Source organism: Vanessa cardui, chromosome 23, assembly GCF_905220365.1.
Source record: "Vanessa cardui chromosome 23, ilVanCard2.1, whole genome shotgun sequence".
NCBI classification, from domain to species: domain Eukaryota; kingdom Metazoa; phylum Arthropoda; class Insecta; order Lepidoptera; family Nymphalidae; genus Vanessa; species Vanessa cardui.
The window spans coordinates 3473248-3499732 of NC_061145.1; the positions used below are offsets into that span (position 1 = coordinate 3473248).

At 34.1% G+C, this 26485-nt stretch overlaps 1 protein-coding gene across 1 annotated transcript in view; it reads left to right on the plus strand.

Annotated features, from left to right (window-relative positions):
- LOC124539694 (inositol polyphosphate-5-phosphatase A) overlaps window positions 1–26227 on the plus strand; it is a 33276-nt gene extending 7049 nt beyond the window's left edge. The window contains exons 3-12 of the mRNA XM_047117022.1: window positions 14710–14877; window positions 15459–15584; window positions 16870–16998; window positions 18132–18293; window positions 18926–19050; window positions 19758–19838; window positions 19965–20061; window positions 21080–21216; window positions 23698–23872; window positions 24183–26227. Of these exons, the coding sequence (XP_046972978.1) occupies window positions 14710–14877; window positions 15459–15584; window positions 16870–16998; window positions 18132–18293; window positions 18926–19050; window positions 19758–19838; window positions 19965–20061; window positions 21080–21216; window positions 23698–23872; window positions 24183–24926 (1944 nt within the window). The 3' untranslated portion in view covers window positions 24927–26227. The remainder of the gene's footprint in view (window positions 1–14709; window positions 14878–15458; window positions 15585–16869; window positions 16999–18131; window positions 18294–18925; window positions 19051–19757; window positions 19839–19964; window positions 20062–21079; window positions 21217–23697; window positions 23873–24182) is intronic.
- The last annotated feature ends 258 nt before the right edge of the window (window positions 26228–26485 follow it).

Consider the following 26485-nt stretch of genomic DNA (forward strand, 5'->3'; position numbering starts at 1 on the left):
ATCGTTATGAGCGAACATACAGCAAGCATAACGCAACAGAACGAAGGAGCTTAGAATACTAATTTGTAATATCAAAAATCGTTGATCACACCCACACACACACACACACACACACACACACACACACACACACACACACACACACACACACACACACACATATGTGACATAATAATGGTATTAAATACAGTAATCGTAACAGTATGTTAACACACGAAAGAGGAATATAATATGCCTATATCGAACGTCATAGCGGATTTTAGTGGGCGGAAAACATACATATGAAATACGTGCAGTATAATATCTTACAGTATTATTGGATTACATACTGTTATATTTTTTATATAATTGGATATCTTCTTGGTTGGGCTCTGGGTACCAACAGCTCATCAGATATTCTATCAAATAGCAATATTTAGGGATTTTTGTTACGGTTTGAAAGGTGACTGAGCCAGTGTAACCATAGGTACGGGATATGGGTATGGGATATCTTAGTTACCAATGTTGGTTGCACATTGGCGATGTAAGGAATCGTTAATAGTTCTTACAGCACCAATGTTTGAGCGGTGATGACCACTTTCCATCAGCTGGTTCCGTAGCCAGTCCTCCTTAATTCATCGAAAATAATTTAGTCTCATTTACAATGGTATCTACAGAACACTTGGATCTTAAGTCTTAATCACTAAATTAGTTTGCATACTGTGTATTTTTATACATTGATATATTTATAAAAAGATTATTTAAAACAGATAGGGACGAATAAGTCAGGCCACTAATACTTGGAGATTAATTGAATCGAGTTTAAAATAAAATTGAATTTGGCCTGAATAACAGGGATATAGTACGAAAAAGCTTAGATGTAAAATAGCATAATTCGTAAAATTTATCACGTCCGAATATACTCTCCCAAATTGTTTCTGTTCTCTCAATGTTTATTTGTTACGTGAATATGATCTTTACACAAACGTAATAACTTGTAATATCATATGACCTAATATATTCGTCGATTTACGTGCTTGCTCGGGTTCAACTGACGCGTAGAATAGCGTCGAATAGCGCGATAGGGAGCTATTTCTATTGATCGTATGAATCGGTAGTGATTGGTTTATTGAATTTGCCGATGCTATATCTAAGTTGTGTCGTACTATATCTTCGCATATATTGCATTCCCTTCCAATTTTAAATTCACGATAACGTCGCTGTCGTTTTGACCGGAATTTTCAACTATGGTAATGGTGAAATTTCGAAAAGGCCACATGGGATCGCCCACGTCTGTGAAAAACGTCAAAGCTTTTAAACCCAAACATTTAGTTTTATTATATTTGTATCCTTGCTCGGACAAAAATAGTCCTCAAACTTTTTCCTCATTGATAATAATTAATTAATTTTGTTAACTTAAAACAAAATTATGCTTACAATGAATTTCATACAATTATTAAACATAAATGTTTGTTAATGCGATATAAATGCCTACTTTTTACTACTACTTTTTTTTACTTGGTGGTAGGACTTTGTGCAAGCCAGCCTTTGTCTGGGTTGGTACCACCCACTTATCAGTTATTCTACCGCCAAATAACAGTACTCAAAATTGTTGTGTTCCGGTTTGAAGGGCTCATTGACGATGTAAGGAATAGTTAATATTTCTTACAGCGTGATTGTCTATGGGTAATGGTGACCACTTCCCATCAGGTGGCCTATGCCCGTCCGCATATGCTCGTCCGCCAACCTATACCATAAAAAAACTTACATTTAAAAAAAATCTTCGAAAAACTTTAATGAATAATTATATGTTAAAAAAGAACAGATAATCTATTTCACAGATAATATAATTTATTACATGCTAATTAATAAGATTGTTAATTATTAATATTATCTTAGGTCGTAAAAAATATATGGCCTACTTAACATATTATTTCTTAGAATTACTTTAATATATAATTATTACTAATGAGTATTAATATATTCGTATGGAAGATTTTGTGACGTCACTGGCCACTATATATTATTAAAAATCTCCTACTTCTGTCTGTATGTTTGAATATGATAAAAAATTGAGCAAGGATTTTTATATGATTACACAAACGGACGAAAGTTTTCCTGTGGAAGGTTTGGCAGTATAATTCATTTAGATTCTCTGTATTTGATTTAAATATAACCATGATTGATGAAAATGTCATTCTGACAAATCGTTCCGACCGCCAGCGGTTAGAACGCGTGCATCTTAACCGATGATTGCGGATTCAAACCCAGACAAGCACCACTGAATATTAATGTGCTTAATTTGTGTTTATCATCTCGTCAAATTTCATGGAAATTCTGCCACATATGTATTCCATTAACCAGCATTTGAATAGAGTGGTGGAATATGTTCTAAACCTTCTCCTCAAAAGGAGAGGAGGCCTTAGCCCAGCAGTGGGAAATTTACAGGCTATTGTTGTTGTATCGAGTTATATGTCGCATATGTATGTGTTAACGAAATAAAATAATTTTAGGTACTTTATTAAGATTTATGTAGAATTGTATTCTGCGCATGTGAAGTCGGGATGACTGTGTTGTAAAATAAAATGTCGCTTCATAAGTTATGCAAACTCTTAAATTGTTGAACGTCACACTGTAAGTGTAATACAGATAAAAAATGCTTAATGAAAAATAAAACTAAGTCATGAATATATGTTTAATATATGAAAAATAATAATTATAAAAGTATGATTTACAAATAATGTTATATAGAGCAATATCCGTGAATTCTGACTTAATTCCGAGATAAAAATTAAATAATTGCTTTCGTGACGTCATTGTGACAAAAAATGAAACGCTAAATTTTCATACAATTAGTCCGGACTTGCGGTATCTATTTTATTGTTATATCTATGTGGTTCGAATTTTAAATCATCATTTGTGGTTAAGATACGCGAAACTAAAATGCTCATGACGTCATGTCAAAATATCTCTCTACTTTTATATAAAAGTTCAAAAAAAACGCAAGGTGAACTTAACTAATACTAAGGATATTACATATTATTGTAGTAACGATGAGAAGTTTAAAAATATTATCGACTGGCCTAATTATTAAATTCAAGTCCATAAAAAAAATATTCCGTATTTTTCAATTTGAATTTTTGTTTTATGTTAATGATGCCAAAACCAGAATACTCTATAAATAGCGAAATAAAGTCAGAATCCGTTCAAAAATGGAAGAACGATGTTCTGAATTATAACCCATTCTTTTTTTGAAAACCGTTAAAATGAATTGGTACGATGAAAAATTATTATTGACGGTTTTGCTTATATAGAATTTTATTTAGCATTATATCCACAATTTAAGATACATTTACTGTAGAAATGTTTATAATTTAATAAAATTTACATTTATATTGCAACTGAAATGTTAATAAGGAAACAATTGGCTTTTAAATAAATGATATACATATACTTTAAGTTGGTTCTTAAAATAACTTTTGAATACCAAACTGCCACCGTCTCCGATATACCGAGAAGAAATGGCATGAAACATATTACTTTCTTACTGTTTTCGTTAAATATCAATTTTGCTTATAATAATTACATACATACAAATGTTAACTTCAAGCTCTCTCATTTATATAATCCTGTACAAAATAATGTTATTTTGTATGTTTTTTCTTCGTACAAAGGTTTTGTAAAAGTACGTATGTCCACGTGTAAGAGGTACTACGTCTAGGAGAAATGTCGCCCTCGAATTTGGCATTGAGGTATTAAAGTATACAAGTTCCACTTGAAAAATCTAAATTTAACAAAGAAATAAATGAAGCAAAACCTTGAAGTGACATGTGATATTCTATTTTCGTCAACCACGTCTCATTTTGTAACATTATATACGTAAAGGTTCTCCAATTCGAATTTAGAACGAACGCTGATCAATGCTCATATAATTGCAAGCCATTTTAAAAATCGAACTTGTCAAAAAAATCCAATGAATCCATATGACGTCACAAGTCCAAATCCAAAATTTTCGAATACAACAAATCGAACATGTCAAAAGGAAAAAAACAAATGAATCCAAATCATGACGTCACAAGTCGTAGTCTATATCCATAATTGTCGAAAACAACGGTGAACATATAAAATACCGTTATTAACGTTTCAGTTGAAACGTCTGATATTCTCAGAAAATGTGGTAAACTAATTTTAAATGGAATTACAGAAATGATGTATTTAAAGGATATTGCATCTTGGAATTAATTGTTACGGATATATTACGTGTTAATGGAATGCCGAATGGAATGCGGGTCGAAGGACCAAATAAATCCAATATGGCCGAATGACGTAAAACTATTGAACTAACTCACCTTTAAAGGTATTGTGCTAATTTTAATAGCACCTTCGTAAACAATATCGAGCAATTGTTCTATTGTGGAATCTTCTTTATCCCGTTGGGAATAAAGTTTATTTTTCAATGACATGATACACAATGATATATGTGATGTACGTGTTTTAGAATGGCATAATTTATTTGTTGAACCATAATGTACAAATTTATGATGTAACTACACGAGCGATATATACGTATTTTTAAAACCATAGTATTATAAATAACCACAACTAAATCCCCGGTAATGACCAACAATATCGCGATAGACTTCAAAGAATTCCGTTGAAAAGGAATGGGCTTGCGTTGGAAAAAATGGGTGTAAATTGAGGAAGAGAGAGAGAAAAAAACATATGGGCATATGTTTTTTACGTGTGTGTGTTCTATAAACGCGACTTCTATTTTACGAGAAGATCCGCATGAAACACAGTAGTTCTTTTCCAATATTTGAAATATCAAGCTATGTCAGTTAAATATAAATTAATGTATATAATATCGGTTTTTTTTTATGCCATGAGGAGCAAATGAGCAGGAGGCTCACCTGTGGAAAGTAATTACCACCGCTCATGAACATCTGCAAAATGTTTGGGCTTGCAAGTGCGTTGCCAGCATTTAAGGAAGGAGTACTCTCTTTTCTTGAAGGTTCCCAATTCTTGTCGGTTCAGAAAAACCGCCGGCGAAAGCTGGTCCACAGAGTGGATGTGCGAGGCACAAAATGACTTAAAAATCGCGCTGTTGTGCATTTTCGGACATCGAGGTGGTGCGGATGAAACTTCGAATTTTGATGAAAATGAAAATGGTGAAATTCAGCTGTCGGGATTAATCCGAACAATTCCTAGAAAAATTCCACCCAAAAAATACGTAAATGATGCAGATTGATCCAAAATCTTTATGCAAATATCAAGAAGGTCGAAAATTGACCAGTTAAATACGGTCAAAGGGAAGAAGTTGGTACTGGCAAGCACCCGCCCAGAGGTGAGATTAGTACTCCATGTGAGGCCATTTTAGTGCCTTGTATAGTTTTAGACGATGGGCCGACGTCAATTTAGTCTTGTCTTCTTTACTACAGATAATATTTGTCTGATACAACATACGAGGACAAGCTCTTACTATTTTAGTGTCCATATCTGTCATACTATTTCAGATCTTATTGTTCAGTATAAGAAAATAATAGCACGTGAGGTATTGTTTGCGTGTGTGCATAATGAATCAACTCACATACAAACGATATCAAGAAAAATAATGAGCTTATACGGAATGATGACATCATTGTCTGATTCCGTATTTTGTTTGGATGTAGTATTCAGTAATTACCTTCCGTAAACTAATTTAATCTAAAAAAAAATATACTAAATATTTCGTCAAGTAAAGGGTTCCAAATCATGGTAAGATGGGCATGAATTAACTGTCTTTTTCAGTCTTTTTTAATAGTCCGTTTCGTAAATTCAAATTGTTTGTAAAAATACATTGCTAAGAAAGGTATATTATTCGATAAAAGATTTTATAGATGATAAAAAAGCGTGGAATTAATACATGTTGACTTCCAGGCAGGATATATTACATACTGACATGACTGTATTTTTTAGATGTTGAAAAAGAGTAACTACTGAGTTTCTTGCCGGTTCTTCTTTCTTCTAGTAGCTTCACATACTTGTTAAATGACGACTTAAACGTGGTTGCCTACTTGAATAAAGTTTATTCTGATTTTGATTTTAACGTAAAAACGGTCACAATATACCTTTCATATGAAATAGGGAGGAAGCAGCTGTACTAAAAGTGTTATGCAATTAGAATCACAATAATACCTATTTACTACGACAAAAATGTAATTTTGCGCTCCAATGAAACAATCGTTAATGATCCTGTACTAGTAGGTTTTAGTTAAAACTGCATTTTCCTTAGTTTCTTTTAGTTCTATTCAGGTTAGGGTTATTTATTTTACGTATCGGTGGTAGTTTTTATTATGACACTCAATACTAACATTAGTGGTTTGTTTGGTTGAACGCGCTACCCTCAGGAACTACTGTTCCGATATGAAAGAATATTTGTGTTAGATTGTCCAATTATCGCGGTAGGTTATAAGCAATACTATCACGTTATGGCCAAGAAAAATGTTGCAAAAATGGGGAAATTATTTCTTTCAAGATCTTTCGTTACATACGCTGCGTAAATGGTTAACATTTCGTAAAAATAATGTATAGCAGAATGTGTGAACCGAGCGAAATCGGGACGAGAGGTAGAATTTAATAAAGGATATTGATTTGAATTTATTGTCTATCACAGCAGCGGCAACAAAGGCAAGCCTAGGGACTTATACTAACCTATTAATCGGTCTGTGTATTTCTACATTCAAGACATTATTTGTCCAGTTTACTAATTCTTTTAGAAGAATATATCAAGTATAATCAATATAATTTATCGAGTTCACCATTCATTTTAGTTAATTGCCTATTGATTTCCTGTATTATGTTTGTCATAGCGAGAAATTTTGGAGTATTTTTAGGAAAGTACGAACACGTACGTAAAGCGGATTTATTATACTAAAAACGGGACGTTAATTCGCGGTATATACCTAATAATCTCATAAATTAATAAATAAATAAATATGAGATAACATCACATACATTACTCTGATCCCAATGTAAGTAGCTGAAGCACTTGTGTTATGGAAAATCAGAAGTAACGAAGGTATCACAAACACCACGACCCAAGACAACATAGAAAACTTATGGTAATCTACATCGACTCGGCCGGGAATCGAACCCGGTACCTCGGAGTGGCGTACCCATGAAAACCGGTGTACACACCACTCGACCAGGGAGGTCGACAAATATCTATATCCCTGATATAATAATATCAGGGAACGGGGGACACTTAATCTAATGTAGATACCATTTATGTAACAACTTTTCCAAAATAAATAAAGCAATAAAAACTCGTGCTTGAAGCAGTTAATAACTTAATAGGAACAATAATTTAACGCGACGCTAAGTCAGGGATTAAACTGATATCATATCTGATCAATAAACTGATATTAGTTTATGGGTAGGCTCTAAATCTTTATACGCGCGCTTACTAGAAAAAAATGTGACGCCATTTTGTCGTTCGAAATACAAATAGTTTTATGTGACGGGATGTGGTTATGAAAAGCAAACGTTTTGTTTACGATGAACGTAAAACGGTTTCGTTTTTTTATGAAACTTGGTTTATTACAATTGATTTAAAAATGTTGAATTGGAATGGAATTTCTACTATATACTTTTTGTACACCACACAAAAAAAAATCAAGCTGTGCCCGCGACTTTGTACGCTTTTGAATTTAATAAAATAAAATATAGTTGTAGCCTAAGTTACTCCTTATTATATCAGTTATCTGTCAGTGAAAGTCCCGTCAAAATCAGTCCAACTGTTCCAGAGATTAGCCAAAACAGACAAACAAAAATTTTAATAAATGTTATTTTGGTATATATACCGTGTATACATACATACGTATTGAGTAAAAAAACCATTTGGCTATTTTGATATTACAAACAGACACTCCAATTTTATTATAAGTATAGATAAGACAAAAATTTAAACAATTATTTCATTTGTTTTACACTGTTATATTAGGTGGAGACGAAAAATATTAATTTAAATGTCGACTTTTCTACAGATCATTAAATATTAATTGCATAAATTTTATTTGAACTGATTATTCTATCAGTAAAAAGTCGATTCAGTTAAGAATATAAGTAATGTAATTCTAAGAGTCTTTAGCAGACTTTAAAGCCTCAACAATCATGCTTAATACGGGTTGGTAGATATATATGGCAGATTTTCATCCGACTCATGTAGGTTTTCCCAGAATATTATCCTTCACCGGTAGGGTGTAGGGTTTTCCCACGATAATTTTTCTTCACCTACGAGGTCAAACAGGTGACATATTTCCATCCCACTCAAGTAGGATTTCCCGCAATGTTTTCCCCCTCCATTGAAGAAAATATACCCTAATTTAAATACACAATATACGATTAAGATAAATAAATAAATAAAATACAAATGAGACAACATCACATACATTACCCAGATTCCAATGTAAGTAACTAAAGTCTAGTGTTATGGAAAATCAGAAGTAACGACGGCACCACAAACACCCAGACCCAAGACCACTTAGAAAATTAATGATAATCTACATTAACTCGGCTGGCAATCGAACCCGGGACCTCGGAGTGGCGTACCCATGGAAACCGGTGTACACACCACTCGGCCGCGAAAGTCGTCAAAAGTTTACATGTTCTAATAAATAACATTTAAAAATGGAACATCAATAAAATTATTTTGTTATTTTTTTTATGGCCAAAGTAGCAAATATAAAATCTTGAACATATTTATAAAAGCTAATATTTTATTTCACACTCTATCTTTCGTGAACTTTGGCATACAAGTCGCGGTTAGCGGTTAGCTACGTCAGCAAAAGAAACAAGTATGCTTTTATAATGACACATTTTTGAGTACGGTTTTCTAATTGTAGTGTTAGTTTTGAATACTTTTTTTAATTGAAGTGTGACATCTTTTGTCACAAAGGGAGTATTTCAAGGTTGATTTTGCAGTGAACAGTTCGTTCCAAAAAGGTTTTATTTCGTGTAGAGAATTACAAGCGATGTTTTTTTTTAATTTTGGCTTTTTAGTATATTCATACAAAGAATAACATGGGTATATATTTTAATTTGTCCTGAATAATTATTTATTTATTTATTTATTTATTTATTTAATATTTGGGAAACAAACAGATATAACATATAATAAAATTACATAATACAGTTTAGATATCACATTATCCAGCGAAGTTTCCACCGATTGATAAAACATATAATGCACTCAAATATTTTAACACAATGAGAAAAATAAAAAATTATTTGACAATATTAAAAGTATATAGTTAAGTTAATTTAAGAAGGTTACAAATTTTATCTTTAAATTTAATTAAAGATAAATGAAATATATCAATGTTCCCAAAATGCTTATTATATTCGCGACAAGCTCTGATTAGAAAACAGTTAGCATTATGTGATGAATGACAAGTGGGAGTATAAAAACATAGCGGTTGACGAGCGTTGGATCGTGGGCAGTTCAGAGACAGCTTGCTTAGTAGAAAAGGGGAATCAATAATATTATTAATAATTTTATATAAGAAAACTTGGTCTCTCATAGATCGGCGTTTTGAGAGAGATAATAAAGGTTCATGGGTACAATCGCTAGATTTAAAAGACAAATATTTTAAAAATTTGTTTTGGATCTTCTCAATTTCATTTATATGAATATTGTAGTGAGGATTCCATACCGTAGATGCATACTCGAGAATAGAACGGACGTAAGCGTTATAAAGCAGGTTAATAGTAGAAGTATTTTTAAATTCAGATCCTGTTCTCATTATAAATCCTAGCATGCGATAGGCTTTTGATGAAATACTTCTAATATGAGAACTAAAAGAAAGCTTGCTATCCAGAGTCACGCCTAAGTCTCTCACCTCGGTCTCCCTTGATATGTCGTTATTATTGATAGTATATTTATAAAGCAAAGTTTTACGCTTACGAGAAAAAGAAATTATAGCACATTTGTTTATGTTAAGGTGAAGAGAATTTAATTTGCAGTATGTCTCTAACCTATTTAAGTCAGATTGTAGATCATGACAATCATCTAAAGATTTAATAGATTTGAAAATTTTTGTGTCATCAGCATATAGAAGAAAATCTGAAGACACAAATACATTATTTATGTCATTTATAAATATATTGAACAGTAAAGGACCGAGGTGAGAGCCCTGAGGAACACCTGAACTTATCGGTATAAAAGATGACAGATAACCCCTAATAGAGACAGCCTGACTACGGTTGCGAAGATATGAATCCAACCATCTGAGCAGGTCGCCGTGTATACCGAAACCTTCAAGTTTGTAAATAAGTATATTGTGAGACACTTTACAGTAATCGGTATACACGACATCCACCTGATGTCCTTGATCCATGGAATTAGAAACCCGGTGCAAAAATTCACATAAGTTTGTTTCCGTCGACCTTTTATTGATGAAACCATGTTGCTCATTTATTAAGTAGGGACGTATAATGGGGAATATTGTGTCGTAAATTATTTTCTCAAACAACTTCGCAATGCAGCAAAGTTTGGATATGGGCCTATAATTTTTTATATCATGTTCGTTACCGGATTTTAAAATAGGTACAATGTAAGATTTTTTCCATAAAGTTGGTAAACATCCGGTATGGAGAGACATGTTAAATAATAAAAATATCGGTAACGCTAATGCATTGCGAAATTGTTTAAGAAAACAGGGAGGTAAAGCATCAGGGCCGGTACCCTTACGTGTATCGAGGTTTTTAAGATAATTCTTGACAATTGGTATTGAGAGTTCAATACAGTGTAGATCCACGAAAGATCGACCCTTCGGCGCCAATGAAACTGAACTTCCATCCGGTTCAAACACAGATTGAAAATAACTATTAAACATGTTGCTTATCTCCCCGCCATCAGATGACGATGTGTCTCCAAGAGTCATAATATTTGGTAAATCGTTAGGACCTTCCTTTTTTGATTTTAAGAAGGACCAGAAATATTTGCTGTTACGCCTAATTTCACATTCTGCGCGATCAATGTAAGCATTATAACAGTCTATTTCAACAACTCTCTGTCTATCTCTCAGAAGCAAAAATGTGTCATAATCCTTAAATCTAGAATAAATTTTCCATTTTCTATGATATTTTAATTTTTCATTAATTATTTTTATTAAAGGTTTGGTGTACCAAACAGGATATTTATGTGAGACATTGATTATTCTGGATGGTATATGTTGATCGATAATACTATAAACAATATTATAAAAAGTAGCTGTAGCAGTTTCAATATCAAGATTTGAAAAACGAAATTCCCAATCAATTTCATTAAGAGACTTGTTAATCGCCTCATTATTGGCTTTATGAAAAAGACGGATTGAATGGGGAGAGTAACGCATTAATTTGGTATGTACTTTCAATGAAGTTATTTCTAGAGCCGGGTGGAATTTGTCTTCATCGAGTAGGGGAAATAGACATTTAGAAACATTACAATTTCGATTACAAAAAACTAAGTCTAATAAACGATCAGTACAGTTCCGAGTGACATTATACTGCTTTAAATTTGAAAAAGACAGAAAATTGTGTAATGTTGTTACTAATGAGTCTCCGAGAGAATCGGACAACTCCATATAATCTTCTACCTGTATCCATTGCCCATTGCTTACATTAAAATCGCCCAGGATTAAATAAATATCGTTAGGTTTATCCAAAAGTAATTTAGAGATTAAATCAAAAAAGTAATTTTCGGACTCTACTTGCTGCGGGCAGTGAGGAAAGTAACAACAGTAAATGTTTAGCAAGCGTGATTGTTGAAGACGAATAGTGACAACTATGGCTTCAGCTGCAAATTTATCAAAATTGATCTTTTCAAAACTGTGTACTTCAAATTCACGACGTAATGCAACTAGCACTCCGCCACCCATTTTATCACCACGACCCTCATAGTTGCGGTCGCATCGATATACAATATAACGATAGTCAAAAAGTTCAGAACTAAGCACCGAATCCAATAGCCAGGTTTCACTTAAACAGATAATGTCAAAATCGTTAAGAAGCAAACTTTTATAGAATAAGTTAGTTTTGGTGCGCAAACCACGAACATTTTGATAATAAATTTTTAAATTGTTATGATCCAACACGGTGACCGAAGATTATAAGCATAATTAATATTTACAAATATAAAAATAATAATAAACATGTTCATACACTTGTCAAGAAAATAAAGTTTGGTAATCGTCAGTTTGTAAAATAGTCGCAGTATTAAAGCATTTAGGGAAATTGATTTTAAATAAGATAAATTAATTAAAATTGAACATACAAAAATTGAATTGAATTGAAACATAATAACGCCTATTTGATTTTTTTTAAATCATTGACATTCGCAATATGAATAACAGGGCTGGTGTCACCTTTTCTAACCATAATTGAGCAATTTTTTACCCAAACATATTTGAATTTTTGCTCTTTAGATATAGTTTTAGCACGCTGTAGGAGCATTTTATTAAATTTAGTTAAATGGTCGTTAAAATAAATACGAGAGTCATTTTTAGCAAAGCCCAGATCACTACATATTAACTTCAACTTTTTTAGGCAAGCCAAAAAATCGTCTTTTCTATAGCGCGCTTGCAAACGGATAACAATGGGTTTGGGTTTATTGACTTGACTATTAGTTGCGACACGTGTTACAAAATCAATATCCGAGGGCTTCAAGTCGAAACCAGCCTTAACAGCTATTTCCTCTGTGAGGCGAAGAAGGTTCTCGCCCTTCTTTTCAGGAATACCACAGATTTCGATGATCGATATCTTTCGATTATCTAGTTGTAAGGCAATTGTGAAATTGTGATGTTTCTTTTTAATACAAAGGGTAGTAATTTTTGTTTTCAAAATGTTGTCGCTATACCGTAAACTAAGTAGTTAAAAAAGTACGTGTAATCATATTTAAACAACTACCTACTAGATATCTACTACATCTAAAAGTTTATAAATAAATTGTAAATTATGATTTAATAAATTTTTCTGAGTTCGTCGTTCTTGTTAGATCTAAGGAATAAGAGCATTCTGAAGCCGTGATAGAATATTGTCAGTAAGAAAGTGTAGTACTTCTGTGTTCAATAACGATCTTATAATTTTGATATTTTATGACATAATTTACTTATCTATTGGAATAAAATGTATATACCTTTGCGTTTTATTAAAAAAAAAAAAACATCCTCCCAAAACACGTTTCTTCCGTAGGAAGTTTATATAGTCAGAAATGTAAGCAACGTTCTGTACAAAACAGGAACCATATATTTAAACAACGTTTAAATTAAGCCTAGAATAGAGCTTAATTTTGTTGCACATGATTTGGAAAAGTTACACATGGACTTAAACAATGGTTCATGTTATCCTGAATGTTTTGAAAGTATATTATGAATTATCCATTAATTCACGCCTGAAGACTTTTTAATTTGGTGCTTTAGCCGTAGGATTTCATGGCGAAGTCATTTTTTTTGTCCAAAAGTGACACATTTACGGGTTATTAAAATCAAAATCAAATGTACCAATATAGTTTATTAACATAAAACTTAATAACAAATACTTAAATATATACAAATATGAACTAAAACTAGTAACTATATAAATCTTGACCGCGTGGAACGGTGGCAAGTATGCTAAATATAATCTTTATTATCATTATTTTTAATTATTTCAAGAATCAAATTATTCTTTATTCGAATAAAAGGCTCATAACAGCACTCGAATCTTCATGTCTACCTTTTCGAAAATACTACATTAAAGATCGGGCAAGAAACTCGGTAGATATTCTTTTCTACTATTTTATTTACAGATACAACATATACTATACACATACGATAAACAATATATGTATATGCTACTTTGAAATCAAAAAAATCTCAGTCCATACTTTTTTGTCGTTAATATAATCTTGTATTGAGTAATGTGCCTTATTAATCAATGTATTGTTGATATAAGGTTGCTTTTTTAAAATACATCGATAAAAAAGCCATGGAATCTTATTATACAAACGAATGCCGTGCCCCAGGAAGGATGTATTAACTTTGCGAAGTCGGCGTTATTAGTTTACCTATCCTCCTCGAGTCAATACAACCATCATCATTACATAGTATATAACAAAGTGACGGTGGTAACCGTCTGTCCTGTCTATAAAATTACGCAACGAATTTTGTTACGGTTTTGTAAGATAAAGTGATTTGAAGGGAAGTAATGTGTGTGTGTTACACATGGACAATATAGTAAAGAAACACTGACAATTTTAGAATTCCTTTAATGTGATGTCGAAAATAAATAAATTCTGTAGTATATTAATAGAGAGAGCTGAGATGGCCCAGTGGTTAGAACGCGTGCATCTTAACCGATGATTGCGGGTTCAAACCCAGGCAAGCACCACTATATATATGTGCTTAATTGTGTTTATAATTCATCTCGTGCTCGGCGGTGAAGGAAAACATCGTGAGGAAACCTGCATGTGTCTAATTTCATCGAAATTCTGCCGCATGTGAATTCCACCAACCCGCATTGGAACAGTTCCAAAACCCTCTCCTTAATGGAAGAGGAGGCCTTATCTCAGCAGTGGGAAATTTACAGGCTGTTACTTTACTTCTTTTTTTTTGTAGTATATTTAGTATAAGTATTGTATGCCTGCCAAGCCACAGTGGGTCGCTAGTTGCCTATATACTATATAGGAGCACTAGATTAGAATATTAAATATGTTTTTTTTATTTATTCCAGGCTTTGGGCAACTTGTACTTTGCGCATTCCAGTCTGACAGATCTCAAGATGTGGGACTTCGAGCAGAAGTCGTACGTCGATGTGGTGGGGAAGGAGGTGAATAGTGGGAACATTGAGAAGGTTACGACGAAGGAAAAGGCAAAGTTTCCTCAACATTTCTTTCCTGAAGTAAGTCCTTTACAGTTTAACCAGCACTTTAACAGTTAAAAAAACTTGGACCAAATTTAGTACCCACTATTATAAAAAAAAACATTGATGTATGCTATATAGGCTATTTGACAATGCGAAAAATTAATTGTGAATTATTGTAATCGGTGTATATTATGAGTTTAAAAATGGTTATTTACTAACGAAAGTTGAAAATAATACTTAATTTATTCAAAAATCCATAAATAAAAATGCATTTTTTCAAACGTTTGTCACGTGACACAAAACGCTCCTGATTGGACGGGTTTAAGATGAAGTCACTTTCGTAAACCTTGCTTTTCTACTGTATGTACTACAGATACAGGATAAAATACAGGAAAGTGACGTCACCAACCCCATTGCAGCGCCATATTGACCAAGTAGCATTTTCGCGCGTTATTTAAATATGGAATTTTTAATATGATATTTTTCGGCAAATATGTACTAGAAATAAAAAAAATCTACTTTTACTGGGTTCCTTAATTTCTACTAAGTAATATAAAATGGATTTTAAAAAACAGTCAAATAGCCTATTCAAATTTAATTTATATTTGTTTTTTTAGTGCAAGTGGTCTCGTAAAGGATTCCTCAGGACGCGTTGGTCTATTCGCGGCACGGCGATCGAGTTCGTTAATATACATCTGTTTCACGATGCGTCGAATCTTCTCGCTATGGAGCCATTTCCTTCGGTGAGTAAAAACTTTTTGGTCGCTTTTTTAATATCGTTCTCGTTATATGTGCGTGCAGTACTTGCGTGTTCCCTCGCAATTTGCTACTGGCTCTACTTTATTAAGCAGTACATATCATTGATTATTTGTGATAACTTTTTACGTGTAACTTGGTGGTAGGCCTTTGTGCAAGCCCGTCTGGGTAGGTACCACCCACTCATCAGTTATTCTACCGCCAAATAACAGTACTCAGTATAGTTGTGTTCCGGTTTGAAGGGTGAGTGAGCCAGTGTAACTACAGGCAAGGGACATAACATCTTAGTTCCCAAGGTTGGTGGCACATTGACGATGTAAGGAATAGTTAATATTTCTTACAGCGTCATTGTCTATGGGTGATGGTGACGACTTACCATCAGATGGCCCATATGCTCGTCCGCCAACCTATACCAATACCATAAAAAAAACTTGCGTTTGTTTTACTTTACAGTATGTTAAATAATATTTTGATTAAGATCTAATCTGCATATATCGAACCATTCACGATGTCGCTCCCCTCCGCCATATTATCGCCTTGCATTAGTATGAATGTGCTCGCGTTTACCAGATATTAAATTAACAGTGTCTGTAATACGTTCTATTTTTAATGAAGGTTTTAGATTCAAACTTCCCTAGGGCTTCAATGAGTTGTCATTGTCTCAAAAATCATTTTTTAAAAATGCTTAATCATTACATAGTATACGACAAAGTCGCTCGCTGTCTGCCCCTATGTATGCTAAGATCTTTAAAATTATACAACGGAGTTAGTATATTTAGTATCGCGTTTCATTATTAATTATATGACTAAATATAATTATTATTATTAAATTATTGGATTATCAACATCTACCCGCAAACTTCAGTCTCGTGAACAAGACATTCATAGATAATGTCGAAATATCGAGCTCCACCGAACAAAAAAAAACATGTTAAATATCCCGAAATTAATAACTTTAATAATAAAAATAACCATGTTAATTTAAAATCTTATATAAATATAATTATGTATATTGTTGGAATAAACAAGCAACATCAGCGTCAAGCCACACAACTTCCCTTAAAAAAAAAAAAAAACAGGCGGGCAATTTGTAGTTGACACATTGAGAATTGCGATTATAATTATAACGGTGTAATGTGATTATTGATGGTTATTTGTGTCGTAGACTAAATGTTTTTCTTTTGTGGTAGATTGATTTTTATTATAAATTAAAGATAGAGGTTAACCTACTTCCTACTTCTGGTTCTAAAAATATATATAATATTTTGTCAGGTATATTGTCGAAGTCGAAGGCGTGCTTTACGACACACCCTCCGTCATTTACACTCAGATGTTAACGCCGCACCATACTTCATATTTGGAGACTTTAATTTTAGGACGGACACAGGAGCCGTGGTAAAGGTACGTACTTATTACATCAACTACAACAAACAACAGCCTGTAAATTTCCCACTGCTGGGCTAAAGCCTTTCCTTTAAGGAAAAAATTCGAAACATATTCTATCTCTCTGTTGCAATACGGGTTGGTAGAATACACATACACACATACATACATGTACATGAAATTGGACACATAAGGGTATTAAGGCAAGCAAGCACCAACAAATTTTCATGTGCTTAATTTTGGTTTGTAATCTATTTAGTGCTCGGCGGTGAAGTAAAACATCGTGAGGAAATCTGCATGTGTCTACATTCAAAGATTTTTTTCCACATATTATGTATCCACCAAGCCCTATAGAAACAGCGTGGTTGAATATACTCCAAACCTTTTCAAAGAGAAAGGAGGACTTAGCCCAGCGATGAGAAATTTACAGGCTGTTGCTGTGTGTGTAATTTTCTTTATGTATAAATTGCACACATGCAAAGCTGGGTCCAGTCGTTACAATTACAGAGTAAACTCGTTATAACGAAACTAAAGGGACTGAGCATTTTTTGTCGTTATAGAGAGTTATCGTCATATGGAGTGACCAAAAAAGAAACAAATCGATCGAATCGAAATAGAGAAATTTGCTTATGAATTAATTAACTAACTTTGTGTGACGTTTTTTGCTATGCCAGTAATTTTTATGTATTCTATTCATATCTAGATATGTGGTGGAATCGCCTTGATTAAACAACAATAAAAATTCTACCAATTTAGCAACAATTGGTGGTGATTCGGTTTTGTCCACTTGATCGTCTTAATTAAAAAGATACTGATTGTATTAGCAGCGAAAATTCTATGCTTCGAAGATTAGATATGAGTGGGTGATAATGAATAGTTACTCTCAAAAATTATGAACACATTTATTCGTAATAGAGAATGACTATCGCTATAAAGAGTGTATCAATATGTGGGTTTTAACGCAAACCAACCAAATCGTGCTCACTTCTACTTTATAGAGAGTTTATCGTTATAGAGGATAACGTTATAAAGGCTTTACACTGTAATTAAAGTAACCCACAGGGGGTTACTTTAATTACAGTGTAAACTCGTTAATATTTCTTATTATATTCTTATTATATATTGTTTCTTCTATAATATTGTTTTCGCAGAAAGTAACGGAAGAACTGGCGTCGTGTCGTTTGCAAAACGGCGCGAACGTCGACTCTTCCAAACTGCAGTACCGTTCGAAGTCCGACGACCGCATCGTACTTACCGTCGGCAAGAAGGAGTTCGCCCACGTTGACCACCAGAAGATATTCAGGGAACCCTGGGTAAGTCGAAGAGACCAAAGATTATGGACCTTGATTTTTGGATATAATTTTGGATTGAAATGTTTTCGTTTATAATACATTACTATTTCAATTAACTACTTTAAAGTTATTTACAAAATTCAGGTAGGGCTTTGTGCAAGCCTGCCTGGGTAGGTACCACCCACTCATCAGTTATTCTACCGCCAAATAACAGTACTCAGTATTGTTGCAGCTAAGATTAATATAAAAAATATATTCAAGTTTTAGTTCCTTCAACGTTACGGGGTCTAAAAAGCCCCGTATAGGTCTTATGATAGTTTTCATACGAGGTCTATTCGAGACTATAAAAACCTCCGTTTTACCTCCGTAAAAAAAAATATGCTACTGCCTACGTGTTAAATGTCGAATTAGGTATAGCTTCATTAGAATTTAATCTTTAATGTCATGTAAATTGTTGAAAGCTGATTTACGTTGATTCGTGTGTGTAACTACGAGTACGTGTATGAATATTGCAGCTAGATATTTTCAGTCTCAGTAACTCTCAGTAACTCAGTCGAAACTCCACAAACTCTCCTGAAAAGTTTGGACAAGTACGTACTACGCAAAAAGTCGTATAAAATTCTAATTTCTTTTTTAATTTCCATTTGTTTCAGTTACAAAAATTCGATCGCGAGCTGGAATCGCTTCGATCTCATTTATTCGAGTTCCCGGTCAAATTTCCCCCGACTTACCCCTTCGAAGAGGACGTGCATCTACCCACGCATTATATGAAAACCAGGTAAGTTATCCAGTTATAACAACTCGGCAAATATTCACTTTATTCAAGCAGGCATCTGTAAGCATATTTAATCATAATTTCACGAGAAATCACCGGTTCTGGTATACGGACAGAAAATAATATTTTATTATTTATTTAAAATTGTAAAGCCGAGTACGAAACGAAATTACGAATAAAGACGAGTGTCCTTATTACAGATTGAAGAAAATTTATCTTTTCAACACACACACAGACACACACACACATAAGCACTGTAAACTCCATCACAGTTAACTCAATCTCACTTAAGAATAGGCGCCATCGTGATAAAAACGAATCAAATCAATAGATTAAATAAAGAAGTATTTAATAAACTAATTTGTTGATTGTCAATTTAAAAACTACTACCGATTTGAAAAAGAAATTACCTCTAACTGAGAACCGTGTAAAGAAACTCCAAGACCATTTTTTCGTCAGTGATTAACATAGTTAAATTCCCCATGTACAGTCAGAGTAAGAAAACCTTCGTCAGTTTTCAAAATTAATTCCTTTATCAAGTCTTAAGCTCTTAGTACGTTTTGAATCTAAACATCAAATCATTGCGACACAATATGTCATTTTCAATCGATAAAGCAGATTATCGCTCACACTGAGCACACGAAAATAGATCTTAAGGTGACGAACCATTTGTTACCCCGACTGTACATGGGTACGTAATGTGTGCGCAGATGTCCCGCGTGGTGCGATCGTGTACTGCTGTCGCAGTCAGCACGCCTGCTGCTGCAGCCAGACGCCCGCCATAGCTCCAGGTAGGCAGCCTATCAGAGCTTTCCTGATAAATGTTCCTTGATTCATTTTTCCCTCTCCAAAAGCGACCAAATTTGATTGAAACCACTTTTGGTCGTAAAGTTATATGCAATGTTCTCGACTCGTAGGAAGTCAGTGGCTGACTCGGATAGCGGCAGCGGTCGGATATCTTCGTCCGACAGCAGCCCGGCTCGCTCCGGTTCGCCGGCGCGACAGAACAGTCAGGTAGACTTGCCTGATTTACACTGATTATTTATTTTACAATATAACGTTTGACATCCCTTAGACGATACTTGGTAACTAAGTGACCGTTTTAATGTCAAATTAACAATAATTACTTTATTATATATTGGTGTATATTCCATAACGTGTATGAAAACAATGATTAAACATGTAAGAGGTAGAACTATAGTAAGCTGCAACGATATAATTATATTATATTACTATTCTCTTTAAGCGCTAGATTACGAAAACTATCCTTAATGAGCGCATAAAGGATAGTTTTCGCGCTACCAAAACGTCCTAAGCGCCGAGAATTTAATCACGCTTACGACGTACTTACTTGATGGTAGTGCTTTGTGCAAGCCCGTCTGGGAGGTACCACCCACTCATCAGTTATTCTACCGCCAAATAACAGTACTCAGTATTGTTGTGTTCCGGTCTGAAGGGTGAGTGAGCCAGTGTAACTACAGGCACAAGGGACATAACATCTTAGTTCCCAAGTTGGTGGCACATTGACGATGTAAGCAACAGTTAATACTTACAGCGTCATTGTCTGTGGGCTATGGTGACTTAACATCAGGTGGCCCATACGCTCGTCCGCAAACCTATACCTATCAAACACATTATATGACGAGCGGTTCCTCCATGGTATAGAAAGTGGTTTGCAATGCGAGCGTAACGTTTATCTCTCGAGTCAATTCCCTGGGCTGACTAATGAAGTGAACAGATTAAGACTAAATTAATAAATAAATCATACTATTCATTAAAAGAGTACTATTTAGAAAGAAACGCCTGGAGTTAGGCTCGGGTTCCATGATAGGACGCTAATTACTGTCAATAACAGCATTGTAAATGTGTTTATTTGAAAAGAGCAACTATGCGAGTTTCTTGCCGTTTCTTCTCGCTAGAAGCTGCTTTCCGAAACGGTGGTAGTATTTGATTATTGACGATTCAAAAACGCTTCATTGTGAAGTTTACTTGAATAAAATTGATTTGATTTGATTTGATTTGATTTGAATAGAACAAACAGATGAGCCCCGGCAAGACGCTGGAGAAGAAGTGCAGCGCGTCGGAACTGGAAGTGTTGGGCGTGCCCGCCGCCGCCGGCCGCAAGAGCATCGCCGACCCCACCGCGCTGCAGCACGCCATCAACGCGAGGTGGGCTCCGACCCTAGCCCACTCCACCCCACCCCACCCTTACCCACACCTACACTACACTACACTAGCTCTTAACTTGAGAGTTGATGTGAGCTAAAGGTCGTAACATCTAGTTTAATCTGCTTGACTATTAATTTGTGTGAGCTCATACACCACACTACCCCACCCCACCCCACCTACACTACACTAGCTCCCCCTAACATGGCAGTTGGTGTGAGCTAAAGCTCGTAGAAAATCTAGTTTAATCTGCTTGACTATTAATTTGTCAAAATAAAAACTTTTTATTCAAGTTAACTAAGTATCTTTGATCCTGGTGACAACTGAATTGAAATCTTGAAATTGATCACTATGACCTTGGTTTGATAAAGTCATCACAATGTTAATATTATTGACCCAATTATTTCTCTTTACTCTTTCAATTGTTATAATTTAATTTTTTGAATTTTTTACCCATGGTGAACATATGTCTATAAAAGTTGAGCCTTAACAACAAATGACTCGCTTATGATGACTTCGCTCTGAAAGATCATTGAAGATAATTAAACAAAAACGTTTAATAAAATCAAATAATAGGTTAATAGCACTCTTGGCTATCTTTATCTGAAAATTGAACACTTGTGACGTCACAATCTTTGCCTTGATTCAAAAAGAGAAGTACAATATTTAAATAGAGCAATTTTACAGGTTGAAAGGGATTTATTTCGCAAATAAGAAACAGTAAGTCATGGAACGGTTGTGATAAAAGTGTCCCGTAATTAATCCAATGTAATACAGGAAAGCACTGACTTCATCACAGATCTCTGCAAATTTAATTTACTAGATCAGCCATGTCTTATAGTCACGTAGTTTTTGTTTCACTGTTGTGTGTTAGACAGAGATGGATGATGTTCCATTTTTAAAATTGACGCAAAGGACGCAATTTTAATTCCATATATTAAAATTTGATGTGTGTAATAATCGTTACGTTAATTTATTGAGTTTGACTGATATATATATATAATAATCAAAAATAAAAAATCATTAATTTATAATAAATAGTAATAAATTAATGATTCATCTCGTGCTCGGCGGTAAAGGAAAACATCGTGAGGAAACCTGCATGTGTCTAATTTCATCGAAATTCTGCCACATGTGCATTCCACCAACCCGCATTGGAACAGCTTCGTGGAATATGTTCCAAAACCTCTCCTTAATGGAAGAGGAGGCCTTAGCCCAGCAGAGGGTAATTTACAGGCTGTTACTTTAAATTAATGATTCAACCATTTTAAGTATTTTCGAAATTCAAATGTATACACATTATGTAGTCGACCAATGGGGATCTGTTTTGTTATTTTATAAAGTATGCACAGAAATCTGTGATGAGTCAGTTAATATATCTCATCGCCATTCGTTTGTCCTATTCACTGGGGTCAGTAAAATGCAAACCCTCTTTGGAATTACTTTTAACGGGTTTCTACCCCATACGGGTGTATGGAACGCTTACGTGCTCGATGGAATGCTTAACACAAAATCCCTTAAAAACACAAATAAAATTGAGGCCCGTGAAGTATCAAAAGTATTCAGTTAAAATACATTGACCTTGGGAGTTGAATAGTGCAGTGTTTCTCAAACTTATAATAGCAAGTCTTATTGCCTCTACGACAGGAGGAATAATTCATTATTCGTCCAGATATCGAAATTGCGATTCAATAACGTCCATAATTTGTACAATAGCTGGTTTTAATATTGACTTGCATATATTATAATCCTAAAAATAAAAGATATATTTATCATTAACTAGCGACCCGCCTCAGCATCGGACGGGTGCAATGTTGATACTAAACAGACTGCACATTTATTCTTGTTTGTTCACTATATTGTCCATGTATTTTATACAAAAACTTTCTCTTGAATCACTATACCTAGTAAAGAAAACCGTATCACAATCCGTTGCGCAATTTGAAAGATCTAAGCATACATAGGGACAGACAGCGGTAAGCGACTTTGTTTTATACTATGTAATGATGAGTGAATCGCAATTTTCATATCCGGACAATAATAAGCACTCCAGTTTAAAGGTGTACGATTATATTTTACCGGAATGTTGATGTCGTATTGTGTTTTGTCATGATATACCATAAACAATGTATAAATCGTTCATTCCATTTTGAACCGTGTTGTAAGCAGATAAGTTTCAAAGTTGCTTGAAGGATGTTTGTTAAAATGGGTGTGCTTGTATATGCTGTCATGTGTTAATTCTTAGGTCATGATTGATGGATTGATTAATAGTAATAGCTGGACCCATTCCCTCCTTTTGCGGAGAAGGGGTAAAAAGATTTTTATTTTTAATTAAAGTTAAAAATTAAAAAAAATCTCAAAATGCTATATTATCTTGCATATAAGAAGATAAATACATATTTTTAATAAAACCTCTTTTTTTTTAATAGAACGCAAAAGGTTTTAGTCTAAATGATTAACAGCAATCATAATAAATAATTACAGGGTATCGGATTCTGATGTTTCTCCTGGTCGTCGTAAGTTAGTGAGGAACCAATCAGAGGGTTCGCCAAAATCCGGCGAAACATCCGCCGAACTCAGACGGCTAGTAGACGCGCCCACACGTCGCAGAAGCGAATACGGTGTGATAGGAGACGCAGCCTGCATGGGTGACCATAAGGTAAAACCATACGCCATTAACATAGCCCCACCACAACTATTCATCTTTAATAAAACACTGCATGTAGAAAAATCTTTATAATTACCACTCTCAACTCAAAACTCACTCAATTTGAACTTTAAACTCAGTAGATTAACTCCGCTACTATTTCGGTAGTCGTTGAATACTTTTTAAACTAATGTTGTGCTGTATATGCGAGCTTAACGTAATTTTTTTAAATATCGAATCTAGTCACACGATCTTCCAGCCATACATAGTTAGTTTTAAGATTTAACTCACATTCTACCAATTGAAAATGTTCTCTCCACAGCCGATTTATCTTCGCGTGATGCTGCAAAGCGATCGAGGTATCGTACAGTGTTGTGAGAGTATGTCTTGTGCCTTATGCGCTTGCGCAGCTAGAATGACCCCGACGCAGAGAATTCCCCGCCTACCTACAGATCCCGATTTGTATACTAAAAAACTAAAAAATATTGAATATTCCACGAGCCATCCCGACAAACTACTATCCGACGACCAAAGGCTGAAACGCACCCGAACCGGTTCCCTGAACGAAAAGACGTCTGGAATACCATTCGTTGAAATCACTAGCGCCGACTATACCAGCTGCGATGGAATTTTCGTTAACGATATCGATACAACACTACTGAGTCCAACAAAATTCCTCGACCCCTACACACCGGAGAGTGTCGAATCTCACACGCCGAATGCGGACACGTCGAACGGTTCCGACGATTTGACGGAAATAATCGATATCGTTGGACCGAATATCGATATTAAATCGAGTAAATTGACGAGGGATCGAAGCGTGTCGCCGTCCCAATTGAAGTCCAGACTGGATATGCTTCTAAGCGGGAAAGATGAGAAGGAGAAGGGCGGGTGTGACAAGGATGTCCCAGAGTTGCAAAGGCTTAACAGTCGCGAGTCTTGCAAGTCGGATGGTAGTAAAAAGTGCGGGCTATGTTGTTTCGCCTTGAAATGTTACGGGTTCTGTAGGCGGAGGGCGCGGTCAGTGAACTGTGACTGTAGTGGCTTGAAATGTTGCACCTCATGACGTCACCCACACTACGTACGCTTCCGTTACGACCTGTCAGTCAGTTTTGACAGATCGAAATTTGAATTTGACATTTCAGTACACAGACCAATAATGACGTTTTCAATTCGAATTTTCGACGGTACAAATTTAAATTTCGATTGTCTTTTTTTTTTTTGTTTTGTTTTGAATTTCGAATAACGAACGCTTGTTTTTTAATTTGTATTTTGATGTAGCACTTAATTAGTTACCTTTATTGTTGAAAACAAATGGTAGTGTACCATTTTTTTTTATTTTATTTGACGCTTACTTAATAGTATGAAGTTCGAAGCATGATTGTTTTAAATAGTATTAATTATAACGGAGCATGCATTTTATGTTGCAATATTAGATTTGAGTAATAATTATATTAGATTTATCGTGGACTCCTATTTAGTATATAACAGCGCGGCTGTTTCATAACTTAATTAACCAATTATTAATAAAACGTACATGATAGTTTTAAGTTCAGCTGTGCTATTTAAAATGAAACTTTTTATACCAAAAGTTTAAGTTTTATACCAAATAGTCTATTAATCTAGTCTAGTTCTGCTCAAGTGGTTCTTAAATATAATAGTTTGACATGTCTTATCCTTTTTTAACATAATACGTGAGAAAGGGACAGTTGTACATACATTTCACCAAATATATAATCAATGCAAAAATTAGAGGATATTCATATAATACAACGTAATATGATGGCATAGAAAGGTAAGTCTTTATCAAGAATAATATTATAAGTTTAAAATCAGAATATTATTTAATGGATTTGACTCATAAACGTAATAGTGATTCGCCATTAATTTATATGTTAACGTTACACCGGATTGGAATGTAGATTCTTCCGACAAGAACCGGCAAGAACTCAATCTTTCTTACCATAAATGAATGTCATAATTAAAATGGCGTAAGGAGCTCAAAAGGCAAATTATACACATGAGACCTAACATACAGGATGTTGTATTTTTACAAGTCATTAACTTTTGTAATATTTTTGAAAAAAAAATAAAACCTGGTAATCTTTTGTGACACATTTAAATCTATTAAATAAACCTTCAGGTTTCAGTAAGATTCTTTAAATACCGGTAAGAATATGTAACTTTTTTTAGGGTATCGTGTTTACACGTTCAGTATTCTATGAATAACCTCTAAAAATATTTCCAATATGGCTTATAATAATAGAATTGATTCCAAATATATTTCAAAAATACGAATTATTTGAAATAAAAATTCGAGAGGTGTCGTTAAATATCCGGTTGAAACGAAGTTAATTTTGTTATATAATGTGTGTTCAATGACCAAAAGAATTTCTTTTCAAAATACGACAAAATTAAATATACACATAAATGATTAAATTAATAAACCAAATTATAACTTTTTAATGTTGACGCTTTTTAACACTAAGACTTGATCTTAATACTTTCGATAATGTCGATTTAGAAATGATTCTTATATCATTAGGCAGCTTGTAAATCTGTTTTATAATGAATGCTTTACGAAGCAACGAATTCCTTTTATGATTTCTAAGTCGATATTTTCGA